General features: G+C 36.1%; 2 protein-coding genes across 2 annotated transcripts; one reads left to right on the top strand and one right to left on the bottom strand.

The window, feature by feature from the left end:
* Window positions 1-739: 739 nt before the first annotated feature.
* On the bottom strand, window positions 740-8551 carry LOC124534434 (arginine-glutamic acid dipeptide repeats protein). Its single transcript, XM_047110309.1, has one exon. It carries the CDS (start codon window positions 8041-8043, stop codon window positions 2584-2586), a length of 5460 nt encoding a protein of 1819 aa, XP_046966265.1. The 5' UTR covers window positions 8044-8551; the 3' UTR covers window positions 740-2583.
* Window positions 8552-8897: 346 nt separating this feature from the next.
* LOC124534466 (zinc finger protein 33A-like) lies at window positions 8898-20313 on the top strand. Its single transcript, XM_047110358.1, has 10 exons — window positions 8898-9430; window positions 9730-11002; window positions 11395-11619; window positions 11862-12028; window positions 14189-14348; window positions 15434-15627; window positions 17090-17190; window positions 17586-17696; window positions 18333-18487; window positions 19504-20313. The coding sequence occupies exons 1-10, from the start codon at window positions 9078-9080 to the stop codon at window positions 19963-19965; spliced, it is 3201 nt and encodes a 1066-aa protein (XP_046966314.1). The 5' UTR covers window positions 8898-9077; the 3' UTR covers window positions 19966-20313.
* Window positions 20314-20621: the final 308 nt, after the last annotated feature.

The following is a 20621-nucleotide window of genomic DNA, read 5'->3' as shown; positions in this document are numbered from 1 at the left end:
TGCTAATACAGTCAATCATGGAATGTAAAATATATATATATATATATCCTTTGTAATCATTAATTCAACCTAAGGAAACCAGCACACAGCCCTTCCACAGAACACAGAAAATAACCTAAATAAAAGTATAGTGTCCGACTTCATCTGCTCACACAACACAAATATTAGTGATGGTAAACATATGTAGTTTATTTCTGATTTTAGGCTAAATCTGAAGGCTCATGACTATTGAACATAGTTATTTCCATAGGAGACCAGACCTCGAAGATTAAGATGCGATAAGCACAGAAAGTACAAGCGGACTAACGGCATTAAATAATTTCCAAGGCAAGGAAATATTAACACAGCGCACTTGAATCCGGATTGCTTCTTAGAATATCTCAGCGGGATTTGAACCCTTGATTTTGGTGTACTGCTTTAATATTAGAAGCAAAACATGTTTTGTCGACATTACGAGATATTACTATAAAAAAAAGACACCATTTATTTAAAAAAAAATCTTTTGCAATTTTGTAGAAACGATTTTGAATTATAGAAAACAAGTTGTTTTTTTTTTATAAAAACTATTGAAATGATAAAAAATACCTGAGAATAATTTCGATCAAAACATCAAACTAACGAGGAAAATACCAAATAGGAATACCGTTGTCGTAGTCTTTAGCCTTTACGACAAAACAAATTATATACATCCGTTTTTTTTCTGCACATTAAAATTAGTGGTTATAATAGATAAACAACATAAGGATTTTTTTTTCACATATATTATTCAAAAAAATTTACACAAAAGCACTAAGACATCCATTTAACCTTATTGTCTAAATAAATGAAATTTTAATCCGACACTCAACCTCTTAATTAAAAGATATATTTTTTTTCTAAAAATAATACTCATTCTCTTTTTAAAAATCGGAAAGTAACTATGGCATTATAAACACAATACCTACCAAGCGACATTTTGAAATTCATTTAATCTAGAATAATCTATAAGTTTAATTTTATTTCATCGCTAAAGGATCTATTTATTACAAAGGGTTTTATTTTACATAGTGCAATAAAGAATATTAATGTGTACAGTGGGTGAAAAATACTAATATAATTTACAAGTATTAAATCACACTTCTATTTTTGCGACATATTTTACTTTAGATAAACAAATAATTATTGGTTTAAAACCGTGTTATTAATGTTTTCCTTTCACCGTTAAGTTTTTTTTATACAATTGCAAGAGTATTTAAGTAGGTAAAAGTAGTTAATTTTTTATCATTAAGTCAAATTGTAAGTTATTAAATAAACTACCCAAATATTGCCGACATTTATAGTTCACAAGAATATTGTGAAATATTGCGCTGGTATATTTAAAATACTTTGTACTTAATAATATTTTACGTCGGCAATAAATTTGCAGTAAAACTAATGCGTCGTAAACTAAACAGCTCTGTGTTATGACTGTTCACAATATTAAGACATCGTTATTTTATTGTACAAGATTTCAAGTAGCATTTCAATGGTTCGTACTTGAAAACAGACTGTTTTACCTAAAACATTCCCTCAGTTATGATATAAAATATAAATAACTGCAACAGATTGACACTAATATATTATTCATTTACACGCCGGTGTAAGAATCAATTAAAGATCTTAATAGGTTATTAATATTCATTGAATATATAACATACATCATTAACAGTCATAACACAGTTAATTACAATAATGGAGCTCTATACGAATTAAAAAAATATATTACTATCATTAATGGTCGAATGAGCTCACAATTTACAAGGTCGACATTTACACCTTTCCAATCTATCAAAATTAGACAGCTTTAAATAAAATTTATTGCGATCTGTCAATGTAAAGATGAACGTTCTGAAATATAACTCGTTTTAGATTTTAAATTGATATGTTATTAGTTAGCGTTACAGTGATTGCGTACTAGAGAACTAAAATATTGTATTCAAAGCGATTCTATTACAAAAAAAAGTATACTTTTTGACAATATAGATAGAAAGACACATTCTCTATTTTCAAGTACACGAAAAGGCAAGTCGATTAGAAGGCAAGTCACAGACCCTACTTTTGTCTTACAAGTTCATTAACAATATAATGATTAACTATTATTATGTCATAAACATAAAAATAAAGTTTACTCTCTACATTAATTAATGTAGCAAGTGGTCCATTCGTATATTAATGAATGTTAACCAGCACCTTAAACTGTATAATTATTAAAATATAAAACAATAATTTAGACTAACAGCACTCTATGTAAAATGTGTGACTCATCTCGTTCTCTACAAATAAAATTTAATTATGACTAGTCGTTATGAAATAAATTTGAGCATGGAAACAAGCGTACTATACGACCATGCGACTATAAAAATATTATAAAAACTTAAATACTTAAGTTATAAATATAAATTACAGGTATCGTCACACGTAAAAAATAAAAACCGTTCAGTTCTAACTTGCGTAACACTAGCGCATGAACACTTTGAAGTATTTTTACAAAGGCCTCACGACTGGAGGAGCCTCACTTCACTCGATTACCACAACAGCGTCGTCGGGCGGGAGGCGTGCGGGACACTACGGTCTCGAGGCACGTGCCGCCTCTTCGAGCGCCCTCACTTTTAGCTCACGCTCGCGCTGCTGCCGGAGGAAATCTTCGTGGTGAGCCGGATGCAAGAAGCCCCGCTCACGTTCAAGCAACAATTGTCGTTGTAATTGCTCATGAGCAGCCGCTTGCTGAGCCAGCTGCTCGGCGTATGGCCTGCCTAGCAGGTCAGGATGTGGCAGTGGTCTGTAAGGCGTGCCTGCACCTAGGCTCAATCCCAGTGCGTCCTGTTGAGCCTGAGCGGCTTGTTGTCCAGGATGAAGGTGTAAATGCGTATGTGAATGTGCATGAGTGTGAGCATGAGTGTGTGCATGATATTCTGGATTGATTCCTGCCATCTGCAACCGTACCATCGGATCTGCAGCTAATGCTAGTCTTTCAGCGGCCTCTAACTGGGCAGCTGCTACTCCGGGGTGTGGATGATGTGGATGATGTGATGCTCCTGATACCGGAACTGATTGTGGTGGGCCTCCAGCTCCCGCTGGTGGAATTCCGAGCCGTTCAAGCCGTTCTCTTTCCAATTGTGAAAGTGCTGCAGGGCCGTGTCCTGGCGGATATAGTCCAAACTGTACAGGAATGGCTCCTTGGGGTGGTGGTGGTGGCATTCCGTATCTTCTATGCATTTCAAGCCAGTGAGGATCTAGAGCACGCGGCCCAACGTTATTTTTAAGAAGTTCTTCTTTTAATCGATCGTTCAATTCGCGTTCTCGTAACTCTCTTATTTCCCTGTCTCTTTTTTCTCTTTCAAGATGTTCAAGTTCCAAACGTTCTCTTGCGCCAGCGGCGCCGTACATAGAACTTAATTGATATTGTAGCATCGGATCCATACAATGTCGAGGAATATTTCCTGGACTAAAACCTGCATGTGGCCGGGCATATTCTGATAATTGTCGTAATGCTGGAGTGTCGGGATATCCAGGAGGTCGAGGAAATCTGTCATATGGTGATGTTATCGTTTCAATAGCACCTCTTGAAGGTGGTTTTGTTTCAGGCTTTTCAGGAGTAGCTATTTTTCTATGAGCTTGTTGAGCAATCTTTTCTCTTTCTTCTCTATCTCTTTCGGCTTGCTTCCTAAGACGTTCTTCCCTTTTGCGAGCAAGCTTAGACTCCGGAACTGGTTTAAATATAAGATCAGTTCGGGTGCAAGAATTATAATCACCGCGATTCCAATGTCTTAAAAATATTGCAGATTGTGATCTATGACATTCGGTATCTTCAATTTTAGGTTCAGGACTGGGGCCATGAGGTATATGCGCAGGACTGGGTATTTCTTCCTCTTCAGGTTGAGACTGTGTTTCGAGTTTTAGTTCGGGATTATCGTCTTGTAATTGTCGCTGTGGACCACGTAAATGTGGATGACCATGTGGTAATTGATGAGGCGAACCCGATCTGTTATGCGAAGATTGTAATCCTGCAGCAGCTTGAGCGTGAAGTCGTAAACTTTCAATGGAACTTGGCCCAGGGCCAGATTGTAAGCCAAGACTTAATCCTGGATGACCCATAGAAGGAGGTTGAATCATGAGATGATTTGGGTTACCTGGTAACATTTTTGGATGATGTCTTAGAAGCATTGAGTCCGCAGGAGATAGCCGTTCTGGGTGGTGAGCAAGATGATGCGAGTGATGATGCGTATGGTTGTTTACGTTTACACTTGAAGAACTACTTGTTGTTTGCGACACACTAGCCGATAAGTGAAGAGGAGAACTTGAATGTGAACTCGACTTTTGCTGTGTATTTATTTTATGCTGAATCGATTGTGATGAACTACTCGATGTCGAATGCGATATAGAAAGAGTATGGTTGGTACCTCCACCAACGTGGCTGGGTTGTTTCTCCGTACTAGTGTGGACCGCACTATGATGACTCGTTGAATGATGATGAGTCATAGTTGTTTCATGCAACTGGTGTCTTTCTGTTGCATTTGGATTTCTTGGGTCATCAGAACTTTCAGAAATCTCTCTTAATGATCTTGTCGTTACTGATGAACTAGTGCTATGATGAGCACTAAGCATAGTAGTAGATTCTATAGTTGATGGTTTTACTGGCTCATGTCTTCCAGGTGTGCTTGACGCTGGATGCATCTGCGGTATTGGATGATGCTGCGGCAATGGGCCATACGGATAGGGGTAAGGCATAGAGTAACCGGGATGAGGGTGTGAATAGTAAGGATGCATAGCATGGGCCGCTGCCGCCGCAGACAGTTGGAAAATGGAAGATGGATGAAGTAAATGGTGATGAGGATGATGAAGCGGTGAAGCAAATGGATGTGGCGGAGGTCCATGCTGTTGAGAATGAATTATAGGACCAGACATAGTGGCTGGTATTGTAAGTGGTGTTGGATTCATTAAATTCAAAGCTGAATGTGAGACTGGAGTATGCGGTTGAACAGGAGAAGCTGAAATCTGCCTCGGCTGAGAGGGGCTCGTCAAATGCCTTGAAAAGGGTGATGTCGTAGCTGAAGGTCGTGGATGGCCCGGCGTTCCATTATGACCTGGTTGACTTTTTATAGGTGTAGGTGTATGAGGACTCTTCACGGGCGGGGCAGTACTTCCTGTGTCTGATCCACTGCCTTGACTCGTTGATACAGGTGTTATATGTGGTTGATGTAAGAAATCTGGCTCTTTCTTTATACTTTCTATCCTTGGTCCAAGGAAAGCACTTGGCATATTTGAACTTTCATTGTTAGGTGGTTGGCTGGGAGGTCGACTGTTATTTTCAACGCTTGATTCTCTGTCTCTCTCTGAACTCAAATGTTGTGCAATTGCACTTCCAATCGGATAACCAGGCACTTTCACTTCTTTGAGTGATTGCAAGGGATCCGACACATTTTGTGTGGATAAATTAGCAGGCATATTATCAGGAACTTCTTGTTTAATTTTAAGATCTTGCGGCATTGATGGATCATTTTGGTTAGACTGTTGAGAAATCAAATTTGAAGCAGAATGACTATGGGATGGAGGAACTTGTTGCATTAGCGGTGGTAAAGCAGTTGGCTTTTCTAAGCCTGGGTGTCCTGGGTGACCATATAATGATGCTGGCATAAATCCATAGGGGCCAACATTAGATCCACTTCCAACAGATATAAGAGGGCCTGGAGGTAAAAGCCCTGTCATGGATGGCTGGCTAAGCGGAGGTGGCATATTTTGACCAGGTACCGTATTGGAAGCTTCAGTTGATCTAACACCGAGATTTTCAGGTCTTGGTGGTTGAAATAATGGTTGTCTTAAATTATTATTCTGACTATCATGCTTTGACATTGGCTGTGTTTTTAAATCAGTGGGTTGTTTTTCTTCAGCATCTGATTCTTGTGATTTCATCTCTTGTGCATTAGCAGGTGAAATGGGTTCTGTATTTGTAGTAACTGGGTGTTCCATATGCGGTGGTGAAGAGGCGCGCGTATTTGTTGGTGAAGGACTAATCCTTTGCATTGAATCTAAACGAGGCGTACTAGGTGAATCTACTTTGTTGGCAGTAGATATAGTTGCAGTAAATATTTCAGGAGTATTTTGATTTTTCATATCATTAGTTTCATCTCTGGGTTCCAACTTGATAACAGTTTTTAATGGGTTCATATGAGGATTATGTTTATTAGGATCACTGTTAAAATTGATACTGGATGGATATGAAAATGGTGGCATTCCACTTGCAAAATCTTTTGTATTCCTTATAATTGAATTATCTTTGGATAATGCTGGATTGAAAATATTACTTGGCACTCCTTCAATTTTAATGTTGTGGTTAAGTTTTGGATTATACATGTGATTGTCTTTGACAAAATAATTTGTGTTTTCTAAGTTTAATGGCTTGCTAGATTGACTTAAAGCATGTCCTGAAAAATTGTGTGCGAGTGGATCTTTTTGAAATTCTTCCTTTTGCAAATTAAGCGTTTGTTCTTCCATATCAATTTCTTCTTTTATTTTAATTTTTTCCATAACTTCTGCAGACATTGGTGTTACTTTTGGTATAATTAGTTCAGTTTTAGGGAATAGAGGATGTGTTCTTTGTTCCATATTTTCCAGGTTTTTACTCGAATCAGTTTTTAAGTCTAATGCAGTTCTATCATCCTTTTCAGGCACTGCTTTACAAAGTGGAGGTAAAAGATCTTTTTCGATTTTAATAGTAGATTCAGAATTAATTTCTGATTTAATTTGTGTTTCCATAGGCTTTTGAGGCTGATCTGGTTCAGTTTCTTTATTTTGATCAGGATTTTCTTTGTCAGTTTTATTAAAACTAAAGTCACATGCTTCTACTTCTGGTTCAGCAGTTTCTGTTTCATCCATCGCTGGAAAACTATCATTGGTTAAGCTTTCTGATGGACTTTCTGGTGGTTCAGCAGCTTTCTTCTTTTTCATCTGTACATCACCATCCATAATCCCCTCAGGTTTTGTATCATCTGGTAATCGTTTTTTAACTTTTGACACGTCAACTTTACCATTTGGTACTTTCTTTTTAATTTCCTTGCTAACAGGTGAAGACAAAACCTTCTCTTGAATATTATTATTTGTACTCTGTGTAGTTTGTTTAGTAGGCTTTTTAGACTTTGAGTCATTATCACTTTCCTCCTGAACTTTCTTTCCATTAGGAGTAGTTTGTTCTTTTGATTTATTTCTCGTTCTCATTCTGCTAGGTGAATCTTCTGGATTATCAACCCTACCATTGTCAACTTTGGCAAGATCACCTACTGCTTCTCTAGAGTCACTATCATCTTCAGAATTCTCATCCTCTGTAACTGAACTCATTTCTCCTGCTTCTTTAGGAATAGGAGACGGTCGAGAACCATTTGTATCAGGCACAGTAGGAGTAGCTTCAGGTGTTTGTTCCTTAGGTGTACCTGCACGGGAATTTCGTGTATTCCGAACACGTCTCAATGATGCTTGGCGACGTCTTCTATGAGGTCTGTTGCTGCTAGCCCCTGGAGTCTTTTTCCACAAATAGTAAAACTCAACTAATTCAGCAGTATCCTTGTGTGGAAGTAAATCCTTTTTAATTTTAAAGAAATTTTTACCAAATTGACGAATACCCTTAACAAATCGTTTAGTTTCCTCCTCTGTCCATTTTTTTTCAATTCCTTTAGGGACGGGACATTTAACAAGTGCTTGAAGTGCCCTACCAGGATCGTAACCTGAGTCATGTAGGACGTCCAAAGCATTAATAGTAGTATCATCACGACTCGCTGCTACGCAGCCATCATCAGGTGAACCTCCATCACACATACCTGCAAACGCAGCCATAGAACGTGCAGCTCTCAAGTACATAACCAGATCCCTGTCTGTAGCCTGAGCTGGCAACCATCTCAACTCTTCTCCACCAGAACACGGTTCGTCAGATCCGAGAGGACCGTTTGTACGTATATCAGGAAGACAAGCGTAAATATCCTTATCTTTTACAGGTTGAGTTGGTGTCACTTGAACATCCCCTTGATTTTGGGCCATGGTATTGGTAATTATTATTTACACTGGGTTATATTTTCTCACTCACATAATATAAACACTTAAACGTTTACATAGTGTTTTGTGTAAATTTTATATTAACACACAATATAGTTCAACTTTAGAAGTATCATTGATGGTTCGTAAAACAGTAAGTATGCCAATATACATAATTATTACTCCTAATGGCCACCATTACAGGATGCATTGTACTTCAGTTTATTGACACTTACGATACACATTTACAACAATAATGAAAGTCACTTATTCACTTCATAAAAATACTTGCAAAATTTTAGTTCTTTCTTATAATTCACTAATAATTTAGCAAATGCTATCTACATGCTACCCTTTTGTTTAGCTTCACCTTTCTTTGGCTCTTACCATAGACAAATTAATATCTATAAAATGGCTGCCACGATATAACTTTTTCGTATAAGTTCCATTGTACATTGCTGTTTTTCTAAAAGTTGTTTATTTTTGTGATTCATTCATTACTTATTCACTTTCTTTAACATAAAATTTGTAAAATAACATTTTTTCTGATTTATTTTATACATAAACATAATATGCACAAGATTTGTTATGATAATTTTATGATAGTTGTTACTCTTAATAGAATCAAAGTATATTATTACGTAAAATGGAACATTTTTAGTTAAATATTTAATATGAAAATAATTTTTAGGAATATTTGCTTCGTTTAATCTTGTTTTTTTATTGTTTCATACTAATAACAAAAACAAATATTTAGAAAATAATCTTTAAAGTTTGGTTCATATATATCTAAATTATGCTCTATGGCTCTTTGGTCTGATTGAGAGATATTATTGATTACTATCTGTTACTTATTTGTTTTTTGACAGTATTGTTGATGTATTTCGAATTTTAGCTGTGTTTGATGTCCTCTGGTCCATTATCTTAAGTATTTGAAAATTAGCCAGTTTTAATTTGTTGTGAAACAGTTTATAGCTTAAGAACTACTAATACCGATTGTATTTTTGTCAATTTAGTTTAGTTATATATAAGTTCTTCAAATGGCCTCTGACGAGTCGGACGATGAACCTCTTTCTGTTTTGGCGGCGGCTAAGAAGACGAATCCTGAAAAATTTGAAGAAAATTCTGAAAGTAGTGATGGCGAACCTAAGAAAAAGAAAAAGAAGGATCCACCTTATAAAAAATTAGGTGTTACCATAAAAATTAAAAAAATAAACACCGTTATTCCACCAGTAGTCATTGCTAGACCTCTGGATGTATGGCTATACCTAAAAGATTTAAATCCGACTGGCCCTTACAGCTGTCTGTTATGCTCAGAATGGTTTATAAATAGATCTAAAATGATCATGCATTATTCCTTGAATCACAAAAAGGATTTTTGTGGAATTTGCAGGTAAAACACCCATATTTCGTAAAATTATTTCTGAAAATCATGAAGCGCAATTCACTAAGTGTTAATTGTTTATTTACATCATTTATGCTGCTAAAGCAGTAAATAAACGTATTATAATTTTTTTGAATATTTCTTTTTTATATACAATTGAAAAGTATTGTTTTTTTTTGTAATTAATGAATTCTTGCAAATAGCGAACGATATATTCAATTCAAAATTTCAAACTAAGACTGGATTTATATTTACAATTACAGTATGAAATATATACCATTTGTTATTATAACTTTTGTGGCTTTCAGATATTTTGTACCGGACAGAGAGACTTGGTGGAATCATGAGAAGTTTCACACCCCATGGCCATGTTCTCAGTGTGTTGAGACATTCCCAACTGAAGTTTTACTACGCAAGCATCTTAAAACTGTGCACAATCTAGTCCATTGTCGCTTGTGTCACTTTAGAGTCACTGCCGATGATCACTACAATTCACACTTATTCCAGAAACACAGTGTTACAAATGTATCATCAAAGAATGAAGAACTTCTCTGGGAACTTGACCACGAAGGAGCTGATAAATTCCTATGTTTACTTTGTTCTAAATCCGATAATTCAGTATCAAACTTCTTCGGACATTATATGGGCTACCATCACTTCACACTTAAATGTTTGACAACAATTGTAGCTGGAAAAGACACACCATTCTTGGTTAATGGAGCGGAAGTCAGTGACCGTTTTATAGATGAACAACTAAAAGGACATGTGAGGCTTGGTTATGTCGATTTACAGCCAAAGAATTTTGACACAAAACCAATAGTTGAATCCTATGCAGAAGAACCCTATAATGAAAGTAAAAGTTCAATAGTTGTTTTACCGGAAGTGAAACAAGAGAATGTTAGTGATACAGAGGACCAGAAGCCAGAAAGAGACAATGAAATGAGTGAAAAAGATGAACAGAGTCAAAATGATGAAATTATTGACTATAAGGGGGACGAGGATTTCGATATCACATTGACAGAATTGATAGTATTAGAAAAATGTTATTTTAATTATATTAAGCAGACACTTATTGATATAAATTCTAACCAAATGCCCCAAAATTCTAATATAGACTATGAAAAAGCTAAATCTGATATTATTATGGATGTGGAATGCTCTCTATGCAAAACAAAATTGGAAACGGCACTGACATTGACTACGCACATGAATAAAATACACAGTATTAAAACGGTGCCTGTCTTTTCTTGTAGAGTGTGTGCAACAACATTTGACACTCATAATGAACTGACAAATCATATAACAGAAGAATTGGCTGATTTTGAGGATTTATGGATATGTCAATTCTGTGATAAGGAGTTTGATAACAGAGAGGCAACGAGGGTACATTTGACAGAACACTGGAATTCCCTAGATTATGATAATTGTTTCAGCCCACACTTAGGTTTCAAATGCAAGTATTGTCCTACTTTATTTTGGAATGAACCAGACAGAGAAACGCATCAGATAAGAGTACACTTTAATAAATATAAAGAACAGTTTTACAAGTGTGAAAGTTGTTCACAAACATTTGGTGATAAGGTTGGTATAAATATTAGTGTATTTAAAAAAAAAAAAACAAACTCTTTATGTCTATACTACTCTGTACAAAAGATTACTGATAGCCCTGGTAGTTCTTATACAAAATCATATTTGATTAAAAATATATAATATTTTCTAAGTTTAAATTGACATCTTTAAGTATTATATAAAATATAAATTTATTATGGGTTAGGAATGTAAATTAAAAAAAAAAACAGGAAGAAAATCAGTAGTTGTATATTTTCAACAATACAAAGATATGTCAAATAATTTATATATTGTGTCCTAACCAAAAATCTACAAGCTCTGGCTCTACACTATAGTATTTAAATCTGTATATAATTTTGATTTCAATATAAAATAAATAAATAATTATAATTACTCCTTTTTAGGTTTGGTACATACATCATTACTTAGAAAAACACTTTGAGCAGGGAGCTCCAACCAATTTGTATTTGCTCAAGTGTTGTTTATGCTGCATTGTGCTGTCTGGTGTCGATGAAATGAGAAGTCACTTTGAAGAGACTCACCCTGAACTCAGGAAATTGTATTGTTCACTGGATTCTTGCATGTACAAGCCACTTAGTCATCGGAAGTCATTCAAATTACATGTTAAGGTATGTACTCTAGACTTACCGTTTACCTGTAATAGTTTGATAGTTTAGCCATATTTAAAGGCCAACAGTGTGCCTGCAAGCGCAACAGTGTTGCAAGTTTCCGTGAATCACAAATTCACTTGCCAATTGTCATAAAAAAGAAATGTTTGGCATTTAATGATACCGCTTTGCTAGACAATGGTCTATTACACTTGAAAATTTTTGACGCTTGTTATACATGAAACTTCTTCATTTTTTTGTAGATGATCCACGGTCCATCAGCTAGATCAGACAAGCCAGTCATTTGCAACGTGTGTCAAAGAGAATTCGGCAGCGCTCGTGCGTGCGGTACACATATGGCTCAAGTGCACGGACCTGGTAAATTCAAATGCAAACTGTGCAGGGAAGTGCTACAGACTTTAGACGAAAGGTAACTGTGTTCTTTAGGACAAATTGTTTATTCATTATTTATAACTAAAAAGGTTTCCAATTGGTCGATTTTGGCTGTCTCATTATTTATTAATAATTATAAAAAAATCGACATTACATGAGAAACTTTTTTTTGAATTATCAGTGTTACTTAACTATATTGTCTATGTATTATATATAAAAACCTTCCTCTCGAATCACTCTATCTATTAAAAAAAACCCGCATCAAAATCCGTTGCGTAGTTTTAAAGATGAAAGCGTACAAAGGGACATAGGGACATAAAAAGTGACTTTGTTTTATACTATGTAAAGAAGAGACAGCATCATCAATACACCTAGTCTGTCCCGTAGTTATTCATTGCTAGCATATGAATGAGCATTATGTAAATTTGAATTTTTACACCCCTGAATGACATGGCCCAAGTTTGCTTGATGAAAAACTGTGTTTGTTTACACTGTGGTACAAGTAAGTAAGCATAGACAAGACTTTTATAGTCTAATTACTGGCTTAATAAATGGCTTTATGTACCAGAGCGTCTCTGTCAAATTTCTATGTTTGGCCTGATATTGGTTGGTCAAAAAAAAAAATTTGACCAATTCAGTATTTGAACCTATGTTTTTCAATGTAGTTATAACATATTTGAATATAATAAAAAATATGTAATCTATTTATTCAAGTAAGAAATACTGCTCTCTGTTAGTAATTATTAGTGTTCTAGCGAAAGTTCGGTTTCGGTAAAAAAATGAGTTTCCGTTTAGTTTCTTTTCCGAAACTGCATTTAGTATTTACTGCTAGTATACTTGATACTTACTATAGTGGACTAGTGGTGGTAATATTAAGGATTAAGAGTTTCAACATTCAATTTAATTCACTAACACTGGAAAATTATTGAGAATCTTACTGAGGTAGTCAAGTTTTTTTATGAATGTACAATTGATCTGCTCTCATATAATAACATTAATTATATCAATGATATTCTAATAAACAGATATGTTATATCCATACTAAACAACAGAAAAAAGTGTGCTACGCCGGGGACCGTTTATTTTAGTTTATTTTTACATTTCGTTAAAAGTAAAAAGGATAGCTTGATGAAAACAATAAGTAAAAGGGATAACTAGATGTTTTAATTACTCAAAACGTATTACTACGTAATTATGATGTATTATAACGTATTACTACGTAAAACGACTAAAGGCAAACGTCCCAATTAGGACGTTTTCTAGTTTTCACTTTTTGCGCGTTAATAACATATCTGTTTACTAAAACTTCATTGAATTATATGTAATATCTATAAAAAATAAATAGTACGACACAAATTAGATGTAGCATCGGAAAATGAAATGGAATGAAAATAAAACCGACTACTGCCGATTTACACAACCAATAGAAATAGCTCCCTATCGCACCATCCGACGCTATTTGTCGCTATAGATTCACGCGTCAGAGAAAGCAAGTGCATGTAAAGCGACGTGTCAAATTGACGAATATATGATGTCATATGATATTACACGTTATTACGTTTGTGCAAAGGTCATATTCGCGTGAGAAATAAATATTGATAATTTGGGATATTGTGTCGTACTATACTCAATTCGGATGCGATCGGTTTTACGAATTTTGCCGATGCTACATCTAAGTTGTGTCGTACTATACTTAATTCGGATGCGATCGGTTTGTGGTTGGTTTACACTACACTAGAAATGAAAGTCACTTACTTGTATAATGTCTATATTACAAGTCCACATAAAAGTCAGAATGCACACATAGTTATATAGTACATTAATACGCAAGCACAAGAATTAGGAACACAAGCACAGATAGGAAAGCAGATGAAATTATAAAGATGGGAAGAAAATAAGTATGAAATTATGAGAGCAGTCTTAAGCGTATAGGAATAAAGTCTAAGGTTGCTTAGCAAAGTTATTAGCGAGCGCGAGCGGGTCAAGCGTATGAAAGCCGTCGGCGAACTGACGCGTTTTTTTGCAAGTTGCGTAGACAAAGGATTGTCCGATCGGCGTGTGCGGCTCGCGAGTGGTGCTTAAGACGTTGCTTCTTGGGCCGCTAAGAATGTGGACAAAATAGTCCCACAGGTTTTACGAATTTTGCCGATGCGACATCTAAGTTGTGTCGTACTATATATATTTTGTTTAATTAAAGGAAACTCCACTATCTCCTCCGTCACCCCGGTCGGCATCCGTTCGAGTGTTCGGAGTGCGGGAAATCCTTCCAGTACAAGTCGTCGCTCTACATGCACAAACAAGACCACCTGCCCAACAAGCAGAACTACACGTGCAGCTACTGTGGCAAAGTGTTTGCGGTAAGATTAATGATAAGGGCAGATCCTCACTGTAATGCCGTTCATAGTTCGTTCTCAGACAGCTCTCGGTCTATCTCACATCCTAGTGCATTCAGTCTTGTCAAATTTAATTGCAACAACAACAACAGCCTGTAAATTCTTACTGCTGGCCTAAAGGCCTCCTCTTCCATTAAGGAGAAGGTTTGGAACATATTCCACCACGCTGTTCCAATGCGGGTTGGTGAAATGCACATGTGGCAGAATTTCTATGAAATTTGTCACATGCAACCTGCATGTGACAAATTTCATCCTCACGATGTTTTCCTTCACCGCCGAGCATCAGATGAATTATAAATACAAATTAATCACATATACATATATAGCGGTGCTTGCCTGGGTTTGAACCCGCAATCATCGATTAAGATGCACGCGTTCTAACCACTGGGGTATCTCAGCTCTGTGCAGTGTTCTATCCGCACGTTAAGTGCACGTTTACCAATATGCATGTGTCAGAATTTTATCCGATCCAAGCAAGATTCCTATGATGCTTTTCCTCCATGTCCAGAACTTATATTTAATGTATAGTATAAAAATAGAGTTAATAAGTAAGAAATACTGCTCTCTATTAAGATATATTAAATGTATAGTATAGAAATAGTGTAATCGTAATCGTAAGTTTGATCCGATCCAAACAAGATTCTTATGATGCTTTTCCTCTATGTCCAGAACTTTTGAATGAATGAATGAATGAATGAATGAAATATACTTTATTGTACACCAAGGAAAGTACATAAAATTTTAAAACAGAAAAAAAAACAATGTTATAGAGTATACAATCGGCGGCCTTATCGCTAGAAGAGCGATCTCTTCCAGGCAACCGGTTGGCATAGGACATTATAATAAATAAATAAATTTAGGGTGGAGGTGTACTATAATACAAATATAATAAAGTAGTAAAAATAATACATACACATATAATGAGAAAATACACACATAACTAGCAAGAAAAACATACACATAATTTTAAAATAAATGAGGATTGGAGGAGGAGAAAGGTAAGGGACTTTTAAATGTATGGTATAAAGATCGTAAGTTTGTATTACCAGAAGAAGGACTCGTACCGCGAGCACGTGCAGATCCACGAGGGTCCGCGGCACGCGTGCTCGTACTGCCCCATGCGCTTCGTGCAGCGCTCCAACATGCTGCGGCACGAGCGCCGGCACACGGGCGAGCGGCCCTACCGCTGCGCGCACTGCCCGCGCGCCTTCGCCGACAAGGGCGCCTGCACCGCGCACACCAGGTAGAAATAGCTCCCTATCGCGCCATTCGACGCTATTCGTCGCTATATATTCTCGCAGAGAAATCAAGTGCGCGTAAATCGACGCGTCAAATTGACGAATATATTATGTCATATGATATTACAAGTTATTACGTTTGTGTAAAGATCATATTCGCGTGAGAAATAAATATTGATGATTTGGGATAGCATACAGTACGACACTAATTAGATGTAGCATCGGAAAATGCAATGGAATGATAATAAACCCGATTACTGCCGATTTACACAACCAATAGATATAGCTCCCTATCGCGCCATTCGACGCTATTCATCGCTATAGATTCTCGCAGAGAAAGCAAGTGCATGTAAATCGACGCGTCAAATTGACGAGTATATTAGGTCATATGATATTACAAGTTATTACGTTTGTGTAAAGATCATATTCGCATGAGAAATAAATATTGATAATTTGGGATAGCGTACAGTACGACACTAATTAGATGTAGCATCGGAAAATGCAATGGAATGAAAATAAAACCGACTACTGCCGATTTACACAACCAATAGAAATAGCTCCCTATCGCGCCATTCGACGCTATTCGTCGCTATAGATTCTCGCGACAGAGAAAGCAAGTGCATGTAAATCGACGTGTCCAATTGACGAGTATATTAGGTCATGTGATATTACAAGTTATTACGTTTGTGTAAAGATCATATTCGCATGAGAAATAAATATTGATGATTTGGGATAGCGTACTCAATTCGGATGTGATCGGTTTTACGAATTTTGCCGATGCGATACGATACGTAACGCAATTTCGGGGAGGGGAGGGGGTCTCGTAAAACGTTACGATGCTTTACAGGGGCGGATGGGGTCTTTCGTACAACACGTTACGTATCATTGTTTTTTTTTTTTTTTAATATAAAATTAGGGAATTAATACCCCAAATTGGCAACCCTTTTCATTTACGTTTTATGGGGAATCCCTTGATCCTCGCAAGTTGGCAAACCTTTTTGTTTATATTTCACGGGGTACTATACTATGTTACAAGGGGAGGAGGTGGGGGGGATTTCAAAAATCTTTAAAAATTGCGTTACGTAAAACTTGAACGCTCCCTTATAAATAAGTTTTTTTTTGGTGCAGTAATTTCCTGTAGTCCCATGTGGGCATTGTCAGATTGTGTGCACACCCCGCTAATAATTGTTAGCATAATTTAAATCGTAACGTTGTATTAAATTTTAAAATTTAATTTTGCTGAGCACGAGCTTAACTGTGATTGAGCAAAAAATCTGCTCAAATAATACGCCACATTAATTACGTATACAGTATATATCCGCCATTTATATCCCTGAGCGTACATAGCATAAAAAAATTGTAATATTTAAAAAAGAAATAAAATTTTAATTTTATTAATTATACATCGCCCTTATTTTGAAAAAATATGAAATAGTATTATAACTAATAAATATTTTATGATTCCAGAACACACTCAAGAGACACGTCATATGCGTGTTTATACTGTGGACAGACATTCGTCCAGAAGTCTAAACTCACATATCATATTCGGAAACACACCGGAGAAAGTAAGTCATTTCTAGAAGTAATATTCATGATTAAATTTATTCAAGCCATAATTGTGTAATAATATAATTATTGTATTGATCGACACTGTTATGTCTTTACACACATCTTTACATATATGTAATAAAATTGGAGTGTCTGTTTGTAATATTAAAATAGCCCTTTTTTTCTCAATGCAGTATGTATACATGCTACATATACCAAAATATCATTTTTTACAATTTTTGCCTCTGTCTGTCTGTTTGTTCCGGCTAATCTCTGGGACGGCTGGACCGATTTTGATAGGACTTCCACTGGCAGATAACTGATATAATAAGGTGTAACTTAGGCTACAATAATTTAAACGCGTACAAGGTAGGCACAGCTACTAAGTAATGAGACAAATATTTTATTTCAGATCTGGAGTCGTGTACAGTCTGCTCCAAGCTGTTCACAAGTGCGTGTTCCTTAAGAGAGCACATGAAAACACACATTGAGAAGAGGCAAATCGTCAAATGTCCGCTTTGTGGTAAAGGCATTTTATATGTAACAATAGTGTCATAGAATTGAAATATGGATTTGGCTTTCAAAGCTTAGTAAAACCTCATTTTGCAATTAATTTAAAGCTCTTTTACAATCTCAATGGTGTAGAATTCATTCCTCGTGTAGTTTCAATGGGCTTTGTGCAAGCCCGTCTGGATAGCTCAGCACTACCCACTCAGGTATTTTACCGCCAAATAACAATACTCAGTATTGTTGTGACAATATGGCACCAAACGAATTAACAAAAGTCATTGGTAATATCGAACGCCACAAAATTAAATGGAATTTGGTAGAAGTATGTTATGTATGTTAGTAATGTTGCAGCGAGTGTTCCCCAGTCATTGAATGACGACCTCCGTGGTCGAGTAGTGTGTACACCGGTTTTCATGGGTACGCCGATCCGAGTTCCCGGGTTCGATTCCTGGCCGAGTCGATGTAGATTATCATTAGTTTCCTATGTTGTCTTGGGTCTTGGTGTTTGTGGTACCTTCGTTGCTTCTGATTTTCCATAACACAAGTGCTTTAACTACTTACATTGGGATCAGAGTAATGTATGTGATGTTGTCTCATATTTTTTTTTTTTTTTTTTTTTTTAAATAAAAATTGAACGTTCTGTTTGCAGACAAAGGGTACCAGGACGAGCGCTACATGCTGCGTCACCTTCGCACGTCGCACACTCGCTCGCAGTTCTCGTGCCCCATCTGCCACAAGTTGCTCACCAGCGCCGCCGGCCTGAGGCACCACGTCATCACGCACAGCCCGCTGAACACGTTCCGAGTATGTATATACAACAACAACAACAACAACAACAACAACAGCCTGTAAATTCCCACTGCTGGGCTAAAGGCCTCCTCTCCCTTTGAGGAGAAGGTTTGGAACATATTCCACCACGCTGTTCCAATGCGGGTTGGTGGAATACAGATGTGGCAGAATTTGTAAGAAATTTGTCACATGCAGGTTTCCTCACGATGTTTTCCTTCACCGCTGAGCACGAGATGAATTATAAAGACAAATTAAGCACATGAATCAGCGGTGCTTGCCTGGGTTTGAACCCGCAATCATCGGTTAAGATGCACGCGTTCTAACCACTGGGCCATCTCGACTCTTCTCTTCCAAACTCTTCCAAATTCCATTTAATTTTGTGGCGTTCGATATTGTATATAGTATAAGGCAAAATATAATATACCCGTCTGGGTAGGTACCACTCACTCATCAGTTATTCTACGGCCAAATAACAGTACTCAGTATTGTTGTGTTCCGGTTTGAAGGGTAAGTGAGCCAGGACAGCGCTGTAGCCCATTCTAATGAAGACAAAATATAAACTAACTAAATATAATATACCTGTCTGGGTAGGTACCACTCACTCATCAGTTCTTCTACCGCCAAATAACAGTACTCAGTATTGTTGTGTTCCGGTTTGAAGGGTGAGTGAGCCAGTGTACTTACAGGTACAAGGGACATAACATTTTAATTCCCAAGGTTGGTGATAGACGATGTAAGGAATAGTTAATATTTTTTTCAGCGTTATTGTCTATGGGTCATGGTGACCAGTTACCATCAGGTAGCTCACATGCTAGTCCGCCAACCTATACCATAAAAGAAATAGTCAATAATATGTCTTTATTTAAATATTATATATATACAATTCCACTTTAATATAATATATATACAATTCCACTTGAGTAATAATAATCCCGTTAGTTTTATAATTGCCATTTTTTTTTGCCGACATCAAAAACATTATTTATAAAGAGAATAGTTTTTATTGTAATTTGCTTATTATTTTTTTATAGTGCAAATGTTGTCCTAAATCCTATGCGGTGAAGAGGACCATCGTCAAGCATCTGAGAAAACGACACGGATTAAAAGGAACGGAAATTAATATAAAAGATTATTTCACCCGATTAGAACCTAGAGAGTGCAAATTGAATCTGGACGAATCAACTATGAACAGCATATTTGGACCACCTAAGAAGAAAATGTCAGATATATTGATAGGAGATTTCGTTACATTCTCGAAGAAGTTGTCGTTTGCCCAAAATGCAGCGGGTAAAGAGTCCGATGATGATTCTGAGGACGAGGAGGAAAACAATGATACCAAAGATGGTGTGCTGACGGACAAGGAAAGCGAAAATGATGAAAAACCAGAGGTACCGGTAATAAAGCAGGAAGTTCCATCTGCAGAAGAGGAATTAGAACCTACAGACTTTGTCAGCGTTAAGATAGAACCACTAGATGATGAACACATAGAATAATTCATAATATATTAGTGTTTAAGTTTACAAATATAAATTTGATCACCATTTTTAATAATTTAACGTTAGAGGAATACCAGCTCATTTTTAAATTTCTTAGTTGTAAGTTTCAATATTTGGGGTATTGTATTATTATAAGTCTTCGCACCATTTCTGTATTGCCTAAGCAAGCACAAAAAATATGATATTAGAGATTATAAGATTTATAATTAAATGTAAATTATTAAAAATATATATTAACATAGAACATGCTACAGAATAATTTTCTGTTGAGCAGAGAAAGATATTCTTTTCTGATGGTTTATTATTTGTACTCTATAGTTTTTTTTTTTATATTATAGTATTCTCAATGTGCGCATTCCAATTGAATGATTTAGTAAATATATATTGTACACAGAATATTATTAAAAGATCTTAATCATCAATGGTTTTTTATATATCCTTTGACTGCCATCCCTTAAATTGTTACCAACTTCCTACGCTAGTATTATTCATAAAATATATAATTTTATAAAACATGGATTCGTTCGTTGAATCTATTGATAATATGGAAAAATTCTGATGAATAAGTTAGAGATGTTATTGGTTATTTTTACTAAAAGATATAAGATAGGGGTCGTAGTAATCTTATAACGAAATAAATCGTGCGCGATATT

This window comes from Vanessa cardui, chromosome 12 (assembly GCF_905220365.1).
Source record: "Vanessa cardui chromosome 12, ilVanCard2.1, whole genome shotgun sequence".
NCBI classification, from domain to species: Eukaryota; Metazoa; Arthropoda; class Insecta; order Lepidoptera; family Nymphalidae; genus Vanessa; species Vanessa cardui.
This window is presented reverse-complemented; position numbering and strand designations above follow the sequence as displayed.